The 13,646-nt window shown below is 43.5% G+C and overlaps 1 protein-coding gene and 1 pseudogene across 1 annotated transcript in view; both read right to left on the bottom strand.

Annotated features, from left to right (window-relative positions):
* PTGR1 (prostaglandin reductase 1) overlaps positions 1-10,068 on the bottom strand; it is a 29,925-nt gene extending 19,857 nt beyond the window's left edge. The window contains exons 1-3 of the mRNA XM_020906816.2: positions 9,841-10,068; positions 8,041-8,156; positions 305-350 (exon numbers count right to left, since the gene is read on the bottom strand). Coding sequence (XP_020762475.2) covers positions 305-350; positions 8,041-8,146 — 152 coding nt within the window. The 5' untranslated portion in view covers positions 8,147-8,156; positions 9,841-10,068. The remainder of the gene's footprint in view (positions 1-304; positions 351-8,040; positions 8,157-9,840) is intronic.
* On the bottom strand, positions 4,421-6,305 carry LOC110146132 (pleckstrin homology domain-containing family A member 1 pseudogene; annotated as a pseudogene).
* Positions 10,069-13,646: the final 3,578 nt, after the last annotated feature.

The following is a 13,646-nucleotide window of genomic DNA, read 5'->3' as shown; positions in this document are numbered from 1 at the left end:
CTGGAGTTTGGCTTCTTTCTTCTTTCAGTGTTTTGGGAAGCAATTCTGGTGAATGATGAGGGGCAAATGGAACACAGTAAGATAGGGGATGCTCGTAAAATAAAGGGGCCAGTGTTGTCTACCACCATTCTGCTCAGACTTTTGCCTGAAAAAGATGAGCATCCATGAATCCCATCACTGACATCATACTGGGAGAAATGGGGAAGTGACAGTGTTTTGAATCAGCTGGGATATTCTAAAGGATTGCCCATGGCAAGGTAGTATCCAATGCACAACATAAGAATTTTCCAGAGGAAAATAATACCTCATGTAAGGATCCACGGTGAAGTACAAAGCTTCCAGCAGGACCTCTGCAAAATAAAACATTCCACAGGCAATTAGAAACCTTGGCCTTGTGCCTCATCTCTGGCCTTCTCAGCGAACAAAGACAGTCTTTCTGCTTCAGGCTTATGCTCTCATCTGTGCTTTCTGGGTTTTTGTTTCTTTGTTTATTTTTTGTTTTAGAATTAATTTTGAACATTTATTCTCGTCATTACAGTTTGACGTATGAAGACATCAGACATATAAGTAAACATTGGGAAGCACACGTGTATTTCCATTCTGAAAGACGTCATGTTACATTTACAGAAAAAAAATGCAGCAAATATTACAGTATTCAAAGTAATCTTTTGACAAGTCAGATATGGCATACTTACAACAAAAGTATAAGTTTTAAAATAATCAAATAATTTTCACAGAATTATAAAAGTACTGAGATAAAGAGACCTTGAAACTCATAAGAACATTTTCCCATGCTATTGAATACAACGGTAGTTCTATAAAAAGTCCCAAAATAAAGCTAATATTTTTCCACTCTGAAGTATATTAAATTACCATACCAAAATATTAAAATGAACATGCAATGTGGAAGCTGTACCAAAGAAAACAGCATTAAAGTCCTGAATATTGCCAACCGTCTGCACAATATGTCTTAGGTGTGTTCATGAAAAATGAGCTTTCTAAAAGAGCAGATGTAATGGATGTATCTGCAGAGAAAGAGAATAAAGCCTTTTCATTCTGTCATTTTCAAATGTAACTGGAAAAAGAAAAAAAATCTAATATAAGTTTTTAAAGTATTAGCTCATGAATAAAAATGTGGAGTGGTACATTTATACATTTGGATTTTTAAACTGATGCTATGATCACTATACTATAATAGATAGTAACCTCTAGACCCCAACACTGTAGTAAGAAATCCACTCCCTCTTTCTCTTTCTCAAACAAGAAGTCATCTTAGAAAATGGAAAGGAGAAACAGTGACATGTGTGAATTCAAAACAACACAGTACTGTAATGTGGCAAAAAAAATCATAAAAACAGCAGCATGTGAAATTCAAGACTATTTTCTTAAAGCAAATGTTTAAGACTGAACCATAAAAACACTACTTGGTCATAATGGTCTATTATTCAACTCCTGTAAATAATGACTTTTTAGAGAAGCGCTTATATTTATGATATCCCCATGATTAAATGTATACTCAAATTTGTGTTTTAAAACATATATTGAGGGACTTCCTTGGCAGTCTAGTTAAGACTTAATCTTCCAATGTAGGGGGCTAAAATCCCCTACATTTGGGGCCAAAAAAACAAAACATAAAACAAAGGCAATAATGTAACAAATTCAATAAAAGACTTTAAAATTGGTCCACATTAAAAAAAACTCTTTAAAAAAGACACATTTAAAATATAAATACTACACAGATAGTAGAATAACAGTATTCCAGTATCTCTAACACAAAATGGTATGTTATTTAGCACATTAACCTATGCTACTGAAAATTAATTTTATCCCAATTGTATAAAACCCATCAGGGAGGACTTTTGAGTACATTAATCTCAAAACATTCCTAAACAAGATAAAAAAATACAGACACGTGAATATAGATTATTAGTGACAAAAAGCAGAGACTACAGTCACATGACTGAGGGTCTTTACATATAAACTTGAGGTCCTTACATATAAATTTGAGGTCTTTCACTGATCCAGATGTAGAAGTAACAGCCAAAGAGCCGACATACTGGAAAGGACCCTGATGCTGGGGAAGACTGTGGGCAAAAGAAAAGGGTGACGAGGATGAGATGGTTGGATGGCATCATTGACTCAATGGACATGAATTTGAGCAAACTCCAGGAGCCTTTACATATAAACTTGAGGTCTTTCACTGACCCAAACATGGAGTAAGGACTATTGAGGAAACTTTGACAAGAAAATCAAACCTCCAAGAAATATCACGGCAAAGAATTTTCACTTAATAAAGCAATAAATGTTGTACATCTTGACTAAAGTTTTACAAATGTCCGAGTTATAGCTATTTGAATTCTAATTCTCCCCCTTTCTCCACTCCAGTACAACCCACAACCCTTACTGATAGTCCAATAATATCCTCTATGGAAAACTCACAGCTCACCTTGAGATCCAGAGCATCAAAAATGGTTAAAATTTCAAAATCGTCCAATTTATAGTATACATTTTACAGCACCACAGATGTCAAGAGTTTAGACATCTTTGGTACTATTTCATTCAATAATATTAACCAGTAAGGATGCGTAGAGTTTGAACGTCTAGTCACAGTAGCATTTTAAAAATAACCAAAATACTTAGGAAACATTTTCATGTTTTAAATTGTGAAACATTTAAATTGTCAGACTCACTAGGAAAAAAATGTCACACACACACTTTTATCACCCCATGAGAACAAAGCATCAGACAGTTGCTACTGAGACACACTAGGGCTTTTTTCTTTTCTTTTTCTTTTTTATTTTTTTCATAACAAAGCTCAAGTGTTTATTAAGAATTAATTTTCTTTTCTTTGTAAAAGAAACTGTTTCTGAGCCCAAGCTCATTCTGCTCACCAGAGTGTGGAGGGGCTCCCTCTGGCACTCACCAGGGGTGAGCAAAGCCGCTATTGCACCCTGAGCAGAAAGATGCGACCCAAGAAAGCGGCCGGGTCTCAGGAAGCAACGGGCGGCTCTAGCAAGGTCATCCTCCAGCTCTCAAGGAGTGAGACGTGTGGGGAGCAGAAACCGAGGTGGCCACGGAGGGGGAGTTGACACGCCTGTTGTTGGGATCGCTGTCTGAGGTGGCCGGCACCGTGGGCTCAGCCTGCCACCTGGCTTCCCCGGTCAGTTTTGACCGATGAAGTGGCCGGGAGCTGGCGTCCCCGGAGCGGAGCTCCCACCTGGCCGCTTGCACAGTGAGTGGGCAGTGGGCACAGGCTGGTCTGGTGGGTTAGAGCTGTGGCGGAGTGGCCGCTGCCTTCGAGGCCCATGCCAGCTGGCTCCAGGGAGAGAGGAAGGAAGGGCCCATCACACTTTGGGTTGGGGAGGCCACACAACACTACATTTAGTCAGGTTACTCCCTAACTTCTTGGCTTGCTGCTGTCTGACTTTGCGACCCCAGAGACTGCAGTACGCCAGCCTTCCCTGTCCTTCACTATCTCCCTGAGTTTGCTCAAACTCATGTCCATAGAGCTGGTGATGCCATCTCGCCATCTCACCCTCTGCCACCCCTTTCTCCTTTTGCCCTCAATCTTTCTTAGCATCAGGGTGTTTCCCAGTGAGTCAGTTCTTCACATCAGGTGGCCAAAATATTGGAGCTTCAGCTTCAGCATCAGTCCTTCCAATGAATATTCAGGACTGATTTCCTTTAGGGTTGACTGGTTTGATCTCCTTGCAGTTCAAGGGACTCTCAAGAGACTTCTCCAGTACCACAGTTCAAAAGCATCAATTTTTCTGCCCTCAGCTTTCTTTACAGTCCAACTCACATCCATGCATGACTACTGGAAAACCATAGCTTTGACTATACGGACCTTTGTCAGCAAACTAATGTCTTTGCTCTTTAATATGCTGTCTAGGTTTGTCATAACTTTCCTTCCAAGGAGCAAGCATCTTTTAATTACATGGCTGCAATCACCGTCTGCAGTGATTCTGGAGCCCAAGACAATAAAATCGGTCACTGCTTCTAATTCTTCCCCTTCTATTTGCCTTAAAGTGATAGGAACAGATGCCATGATCTTAGTTCTTTGAATGTTGAGTTTCAAGCCAGATGTTTCACTCTCCTTTTTCACCCTCATCAAGAGGCTCTTTAGTTCCTCTTTGCTTTATGCCATTAGAGTGGTATCATCTACATATCTGAGGCTGTTGATATTTCCCCCAGCAATCTTGATTCCAGCTTGTAACTCATCCAGCCTGGCATTTCACATGATGTACTCTCCATAGAAGTTAAATAAATGGCTGACAATACAGCCTTGTTCATACTCCTTTCTCAATTTTGAACCAGTCAGCTGTTCCATGTATGAAGTTCTAACTGTTGCTTCTTGACCCGCATACAGGTTTCTCAGGAGACAGGTAAGCTGGTCCTGGTATTCCCATCTCTTTAAGAATTTTCCACAGATTGCTGTGATCCACACAGTTAAAGGCTTTAGTGTAGTCAATGAAGCAGAAGTAGATGTTTTTCTGGAATTCCCTTGCTTTCTCTATGATCCAACGAATGTGGGCAATTTGATCTCTGGTTCCTCTGCCTTTTCTAAACCCATTTTGTTCTTGGCTTACCAGCTTATAAGAGAGGACAGCAACGACGCAGGATACTATATGTATTAAAACCCATTTCCCCTTTATCACTGGCAAGAAGCCTTATGAAGAACACCGAGGGCTGATGAGACAGGTCAGGCTCCACGTGTTTCCACCTTACATGCACATCACTGACTGGAAGGCTCATGTCCTCCAAGTCCACAGGGTCACAAACTTGTTCCCGAGGGCCATTTTCACTTTGAAGTTTCAGCAGAGCTTGTTCAGTCACTGTGGAAGCTGCTTCTCTTGGAAAAGACAGTCAAGCCTTTGAAATTCCCTGGCTTGACCTTGGCAAGAGATTCATAAAATCCTCCCTCCAAAGGGTTGCTGCGAGAGGCTGTGGAATGTGGCGTGGCTGCTTCAGGACTGGCAGAGCGGAGTGCATGTTTGGATTCGGAAGGACTGTTGGAATGCTCTTCTGTATACACAGATTTCACAGCCTTCTTCCTGAGGCATAGAAGATGCAGATCTGTGGGTCCTGCAGCACTAAAATGGCACCCAAAACTGCTTGAATCCAACTGTGCCATCAGCCTGCACATAGAAAGTTCGATACGATGTTACAGCTTCAAAGAGGGTATGTCTCATCATCATGTCACTTTGCGGACATTCCTGGACTTGATGAAGCTCTTTAAGTGGCTGTACGCAGAGAGGTTCCTTTTCCAGTTCAGATTTGAAGTAGGCTATTGTGTCTCCATCCAACTGAAAATATCTTCTCTTTCAGTTTTTCATCACTGCTCCTTGTTCGACACAATAACCAGCTTTGATCACTGCACTGTCTGAAGGCAGTTTGGGAGTAAAGTAAGGAAGATGGCTTTGTGACCACTTCACCTTATTTCAGTCAATAGTTTTACCATGTTCATTTACTTCCTTTTGCTGAGTTGGGGTAACAATGGGCACACCACCACCAATGTCAGTTCTATAAGACATTTGCTTCTTTCACATTCACCTTGACGACTTGGGTTATCAGAATGAGGCTGTGATGGGCAGCTGGATGGAAGAGAAGCTCAAGAAGGAGGGGATATATGTATACTTCGTGGCTCAGGGGTAAAGAATCCGTGCACCAGTGCAGGAGATGTGCTGTTCAATCCCCGGGTCGGAAAGGCCCCCTGGAGAAGAAAACAGCAACCCACTCCAGTATTCCTGCCAGGGAAATCCCATGGACAGAGGAGCCTGCTGGGCTACAGTCCATGGGGTCAAAAACAGTCAGACAGGACTTAGCAAGTAAACAACAAATAGCTGATTCACATTACTGTACCGCAGAAACCAACATAACACTGTAAAGAACTTACCCTCCAATTAAAAATAAATTTAAAAAAAGAAAAATATTAATACCTCATTTTGGTACTGTAATTTTTATAGCTTTGTTCACCACGTTTACTCATTCTACTAGATCTTGCTGATCATTGACTTGTAGAAAATATTTTCTCCTCCCTGCATTCACAACAAAACAAAATTGGCCTTTGCTTAGTTGCATCGTTGACCTTTGAAATGTGGGTAAGTTTAATGACTCCAACAGAGCTGATGGATCCAGAAAGCAGGTTCTGTGGATGATCTATGTACCAAACAAAACTCTCTTCTCTGGGATCCAGTATGAAGTACCTCGGAAAAAAATTTCCCACTGTTTCCACTTTCTTCACTGTCTAAGAAACCACAAATGCGGTTCCGACAAGCCACGTAAAGCCTTTCCCAGCTGGAACATTACACAGCGCCCCGCCTTTCCCTCGACCCGCCCAGCTGGCTTCAGCGAACTCCGAGCTCTAGGGGCCACGCCTCTCCCCGCCCCGGCGCTGCTGCGATTATCCATTATTGCTCCAGTCTTCAGGTCAGCCCTTGGTCTGGAGCACCAGCGCAGACCTGCCCCGTGTCCCATAGGTACCGAGCTTCAGGTTGGGGAGCGGCGGAAAGAGACGGCCCCACGAAGGCTCCCCCGCGCACTGCGCACGGGCGCCCACACAGCCGCAGCCCCGCCAGACAGCAGCCAAGATTCCAGAGCTCGGCACTCCTTGTGCTTTCTCTTATGTCTATGTACTCAGCGTTCACTTCATGCTCTCCATAGATTATTTCCTATGATGTTCTGAACAATTATTGTTTCCATCTTATTAAAGCTTAGGTTAAGTATCTTGCCCAGGGCCACATTTGTAACCGCTATGCCACAGGGCTCACATAGGGTTTTATTATCAGCCCATTAGTATTTTACAATGCATGCATTCTGGAGTGACTCTCATGCACCCATCCTCTGGAATTTTGATTCTGGGTTTGGGCTATGGCGACTTAGATGGATGGATAACAGTAACCATGTTAGTTAATTGCATGCCTGTTACCCAAAGCTTACCTACCTGAAAACAGCCCTTAGCAGATGCTTTGCAAAGCTCACCTCCAAACACGCGATGGGGTGCCTTGCCATTTCTGCCCCTTCAACTTCCTCAGGCTTGCCTCAGCCCTCCAGTTCCCCCAAGGGGATGGGAGGCCCCTCAGGGAAGCAGCTTTCCGCTCCTAGTTTGCTCCAGGGATAGTCTCTTTGCAAGCAGCTGCTAAGCAGTGCAGTCCCACTGTTATGGTGGAACTCACTGGATCAGAGAGGAAATCCTCCCCAGTGGCTGGCCAAAGTCAGGAAGAATCATGCCCTCAGGCATGGGTTGCAATCACCAAAGAAAGAAGAGGGATCCTCCAACATGACATCAAGGCTTCACAGAGACAACCTTGGAAAGGTCTCTGCGGTAGTTGTGAAAGGGCCACAGATACTACCCATCCCTGTGTGGGAGCAACTTTGCCATCCTCCCTCCAAAAAGTCTATAGTGGGACCTCCCTGGCGGTCCAGAGGTTAAGACTTCACCTTCCAGTGCAGGGGGTGCAGGTTCGGTCCCTGGTCAGGGAGCTAAGATCCCACATGCCCCTTGGCCAAAAAAAACCAAAGCATAAAACAGAAGCATTATTGTAACAAATTCAATAAAGGCTGAAAAAAAATGGTTCACATTTTAAAAAATCTTAAAAAGGAAAAAGAAGTCTATGGCTATACTTTGGGCTTAGCTATGTGACTTACTTTGATGAACAGCGTATTAGCAAACAGTCTTTGCATATTGGAGCTTGCCAGTTCCTGCTGCTCTAGATTGATGAAATCACAGAAAAATAAAAAGAAAAAAACCAAAGAGCTCTAACCAGCATGTTAGAAAGGCCACAAAGAGAAGAACTGAGAAGCGCACCCTCAGCAGAAAGCCAGTTAACATGACATGTGAGTCCCATCCTGAAGGAACCATTTAGCCCAGATAAGATCTACAGAATGCTTGCCAACTTAATCCTGCCTAAACTGCCAACCCACAGAATCGTGATCTAGTAAATGATTGTTTTAAGTCTCTAAATGTTGGGGTGGTTTGTTATTCAGCAAAAGTGAACTGATATAGTCTCTTCCAACTTAAATCTCATAAGTATGACTTACCTCCATCTTTTAAGGGTGGGAGTTCAACTTTCTTCAGTTCAAAGTCACTATTAGTAGGGAGACCTACAAAGTGTTTCTTCAGGGTCCACCTCTTAGCATGAACCATCCTGAAGCTCCTAGAATACAGTAAACACGTAGTCAGTGTCCTGATGTGACTGATTTCTTACGGCTTCCTGAGGGTTGCCCAAAGGTCAACAGATAGTTTACCCATCATCAACTTTATCATTTAACCTCAATCGTGTTTATTTAGCATTCACTGTTCCTGATGCTGTGCTAAGCAAGGCATACTTATTTCATTTTACCCTCATAACTTCCCTGTAAGAGGGGTATTATTATCATTGCCAGGGCACAGTGTACCAATGAGGAAATGAGTCTACCTTAGAAATCTCCAAGGCAAAGTAACAATATTAACCCACACAGATTTGTCCTAGCCACTGCTAAGGCTTCCTTAGGAAGTGAACAGATACCTGGACTGATAATATTTCATTTCTCTCCTCATATGAGGAGAATTCTAAGAAAAAGCACCAAACATAAAGAACCTACTAGAAGTCCATGCACATCTTTCGGATTGAGCGCTGCCTTCCAAGACAAGCAGTCTCCAAAACACCTGACAACCACTGGGTGGCGATGCTGCTCAGCCTCATTTTCTTTCTTTTTTTTTTTGGTCGATCCTATTATTTGTAGCCGTTCTAATAGGTTTTTTTTATTTTTATTTTTTTTTCCATTTATTTTTATTAGTTGGAGGCTAATTACTTTACATCATTACAGTAGTTTTTGTCATACACTGAAATGAATTAGCCATGGATTTACATGTATTCCCCATTCCAGTCCCCCCTCCCACCTCCCTCTCCACCCGATCCCTCTGGGTCTTCCCAGTGCACCAGGTCCGAGCACTTGTCTCATGCACCCAACCTGGGCTGGTGATCTGTTTCACCCTAGATAATATACATGTTTCAATGCTGTTCTCTTGAAACATCCCACCCTCGCCTTCTCCCAGAGTCCACAAGTCTGTTCTATACATCTGAGTCTCTTTTTCAGTTTTGCATATAGGGTTATCGTTACCATCTTTCTAAAGTCCATATATATGTGTTAGTATACTGTAATGGTCTTTATCTTTCTGTCAGCCTCATTTTCAAACGCGCGTTTTCTTTGGCAGCAAAGAAGAAATCAAGGGTAAATTTGCCTGCACCCAAGGCCAGGAGAAGAGAATTCAAGTGACCCCGAGCTCTTGGGTCAGAATATTTTGCGTGGAGCGATGGAGGTGGTTCGAGCCGCAACCTCACTGTTCCTAATTGTCTTCCCCCTCCAAAAAGGCAGCCGCTGAGAATTTTGGACTCGCCGTAAGTCCGGAAGCACCCCTGGAAGGGGGACGACCACAGACGCAGGCGAGGATCATGAGAAGTCCCACCCGCCAGAGAATGGGGTCCAGGATCACTCACCCCCGGATCCCACCTCCTCGCATTGCCCACACGCGGGCGTTAAACTCCTGCCTTTCTTCTTCCACACTTGTGCCATTTGTGCTGTCCCGCAAGTTCCTAGCTAGCCCCCTCCCCGATGCAGGGGGCTACGCCTGTACCCAAAATGCTGCCAGGCCATGCCCTTCTCTTAGGCAGCCGTCTGCGATCTCTAAGAACCTGCAGGGGCCAGGAACATGGCTGGGACATCCTGCTTTCAAGTTTCGTCTGAGTGCAAGACTCAGAGGTTACCCAGCATTAGGCGAGGGCCAGCACCGGGCAAACGCTGAGCCAGGGCGGGTCTCGGTACCCTGGAGATGGGGCGGGCGGGGGGACGTTTACTTACCAGAGTCTGCCGGACCCACTTCCTGAAGCCGGAGGTCGGGACTGCGGAAGAGAGTTGCGGGAGCGGGAATTTAAGGCTGATATCAACAGAGGGTGGGGCTTCCTCCAGAGCAGGACTGCTGGGAGAGTTTACAGGAGGGAAGAGCAGAGTTCCAGGGAGCGAGAGAGAGCGCGCGAGCGAGAGAGACAGAGACAGTGTGTGCGTGTCTGTGTGTGTGTAGGGGGTTCTTGCAAAAGTAAAAGCCTCCACTGGAGCCCTGCCCGGGTAATACTGTGTCTCCATCAGTGTCTTAACTGGAAACCAGCCGCTTCCCCGCCTGCCAGGCAGGGAGGAGGGGCACAAAGGCGGGTCTCCCAGCGGCCTGAGCCAGAGGGTTCCTCTTCAGCCTTGGAGCTCAGTTCGGTTCAGTCCTTCAGTTGCTCAGTCGTGTCCTACTCTTTGCGACCCCATGGACTGCAGCACGCTAGGCCTCCCTGTCCATCACCAACTCCCCGAGTTTACTCAGACTCGTGTCCATTGAGTCAGTGATGCCATCCAACCATCTCATCCTCGGGCTTCCCCCTCCTCCTCCTGCCTTCTATCTTTCCCAGCATCAGGGTCTTTACAAGTGAGTCAGTTCTTCGCATCAGGAGGCCAAAATACTGGAGTTTCAGCTTCAACACCAGTCCTTTCAATGAATATTCAGGACTAACTTCCTTTAGGATGGACTGGTTGGATCTCTATGCAGTCCAAGGGACTCTTAAGAGCCTTCTCAAGAACCACAGTTTAAAAGCATCAATTCTTTGGCGTTCAGCTTTCTTTACAGTCTAACTCTCACATCCATATGTGACTATTGGAAAAGTCAAAGCCTTAACTAGACGGAACTTTGTTGACAAAGTAATGTCTCTGCTTTTTAATATGCTGTCTAGATTTGTCATAACTTTGCTTCCAAGAGGTAAGCGTCTTTTAATGTCATGGCTGCAGTCACTATCTGTACTGATTTTGGAGCTGGAAAAAATAAAGTCAGCCACTGTTTTCACTGTTTCCCCATCTATTTGCCATGAAATGATGGGACCAGATGCCGTGATAGTAGTTTTCTGAATGTTGAGTTTCAAGCCAACTTTTTCACGGTCCTCTTTCACTTTCATCCAGAGGCTCTTTAGTTCTTCTTAGATTTCTGCCATAAGGGTGGTGTTATCTGCATATCTGAGATTATTGATATTTCTCCCGGCAATCTTGATTCCAGCTTGTCCTTCATCCAGCCCAACATTCCCCATGGTGTACTCTGCATAGAAGTTAAATAAGCAGGGTGACAATATACAGCCTTGACACACTCCTTTCCCTATTTGGAACCAGTCTGTTGTTTCATGTCCAGTTATAACTGTTGCTTCCTGACCTACATATAGGTTTCTCAAGAGGCAGGTCAAGTGGTCTGGTATTCCCATTTCTTTCAGAATTTTCCACAGTTTATTGTGATCCACACAGTCAAAGGCTTTGGCATAGTTAATAAAGCAGAAATAGATGTATTTCTGGAACACTCTTGCTTGTTCGATGATCCAATGGATGTTGGCAATTTAATCTCTGGTTCGTCTGCCTTTTCTAAAACCAGCTTGAACACCTGGAAGTTCACGGTTCACATACTGTTGAAGCCTGGCTTGGAGAATTTTGAGCATTACTTTACTAGCATGTGAGATGAGTGCAATTGTGCGGTAGTTTGAGCATTCTTTGGCATTGCCTTTCTTTGGGATTGGAATAAAAACTGACCTTTTCCAGTCCTGTGGCCACTGCTGAGTTTTCCAAATTTGCTGGCATATTGAGTGCAGCACTTTCACAGCATCATCTTTCAGGATTTGAAATAGCTCAGCTGGAATTCCATCACCTCCACTAGCTTTGTTCCTAGTGATGCTTCCTAAGGCCCACTTGACTTCGTATTCCAGGATGTCTGGCTGGTAAGTGATCACACCATCGTGATTATCTGGGTCATGAAGGTTTTTGGTATAGTTCTTCTGTGTATTCTTTCCACCTCTTCTTAATATCGTCTGCTTCTGTTAAGTCCATAGCATTTCTGTCCTTTATCAAGCCCATCTTTGCATGAAAAGTTTCCTTGGTATCTCTAATTTTCTTGAAGAGATCTCTAGTCTTTCCCATTCTAATTTTCCTCTATTTCTTTGCATTGATCACTGAGGAAGGCTTTCTTATCTCTCCTTGCTATTCTTTGGAACTCTGCATTCAAATGGGTATATCTTTCCTTTTCTTCTTTGCCTTTCACTTCTCTTCTGTTCTCAGCTATTTGTAAAGCCTCCTCAGACAGCCATTTGCCTTTTTGCATTTCTTTTTCTTGGGGATCGTCTTGATTCCTGCCTCTTGTACAATGTCACAAACCTCCAAACATAGTTCTCCAGGCATTCTATCAGATATAATCCCTTAAGTCTATTTGTCACTTCCACTGTATAATGGTAAGGGATTTGATTTAGGTCAGACCTGAATGGTCTTGTGGTTTTCCCTTCTTTCTTCAATTTAAGTCTGAATTTGACAATAAGAAGTTGATGATTTGACCCACAGTCAGCTCCCGGTCTTGTCTTTGCTGACTGTATAAAGCTTCTCCATCTTTGGCTGCATAGAGTATAATCAATCTGATTTCGGTATTGACCATCTGGGTTTGTCCATGTGGAGAGTCTTCTCTTGTGTTGTTGGAAGAGGGTGTTTGCCACGACCAGTGCATTCTCTTGGCAAAACTCTGTTAGCCTTTGCCCTGCTTCATTTTGTACTCCAAGGCCAAAATTGCTTGTTAACTCCAGGTGTTTCTTGACCTCCTACTTTTGCATTCCAGTCCTCTATAATGAAAAAGACATCTTTTTTTGGTGTTAGTTCTAGAAGGCCTTATAGTTCTTCATAGAATCATTCAACTTCAGCTTCTTCAGCATTATTGGTTGGGGCATAGACTTGGATTATGGTGATATGGATGGTTTGCCTTTGAAACGAACAGAGATCATTCTGTCATTTTTGAGATGGCACCCACGTAGTGCATTTTGAACTCTTTCGTTGACTATGAGGGCTACTACATTTCTTCTAAGGGATTCTTGCCCACAGTAGTAGATATAATGGTCATCTGAGTTAAATTCGCCCATTCCAGTCCATTTTAGTTCACTGATTCCAAAAATGTTGATGCTCACTCTTGCCATCTCCTGTTTGACCAGTTCCATTTTACTTTGATTCATGGACCTAACATTCCAGGTTCGTATGCAATATTGTTTGTGACAGCATCAGACTTTACCTCCATCACCAGTCACATCCACAACTGGGTGTTGTTTTTACTTTGGCTACGTCTCTTCATTCTTTCAGGAGCTATTTCTCCACTCTTCTCCAGTAGCATATTGGGCACCTACCGACCTGGGGAGTTCCTCTCTCAGTGTCCTATCTTTTTGCCTTTTCATGCTGTTTAGAAAACTAAGATCAAGGCATCCAGTCCCATGACTTCATGGCAAATAGATGTGGAAACAATGGAAACAGTGAGATACTTTGTTTTTTTTTGGCTCCAAAATCACTGCAGATGGTGACTGCAGTCATGAAATTGAAAGACACTTGTTCCTTAGAAGAAATTCTATGACCATCCTAGACAGCATATTAAAAAGCAGAGACATTACTTTGCCAACAAAGGTCTGTCTAGTCAAAGCTATGGTTTTTCTAGTAGTCATGTATGGATGTGAGAGTTGGACTACAAAGTAAGTCGAGCACCTAAGAATTGATGCTTTTGAACTGTGGTGTTGGAGAAGACTCTTGAGAGTCCCTTGGACTGCAAGGAGATCCAACCAGTCCACCCTAAAGTA

The sequence above is a fragment of the Odocoileus virginianus genome, chromosome 31 (genome assembly GCF_023699985.2).
Source record: "Odocoileus virginianus isolate 20LAN1187 ecotype Illinois chromosome 31, Ovbor_1.2, whole genome shotgun sequence".
NCBI classification, from domain to species: domain Eukaryota; kingdom Metazoa; phylum Chordata; class Mammalia; order Artiodactyla; family Cervidae; genus Odocoileus; species Odocoileus virginianus.
This window is presented reverse-complemented; position numbering and strand designations above follow the sequence as displayed.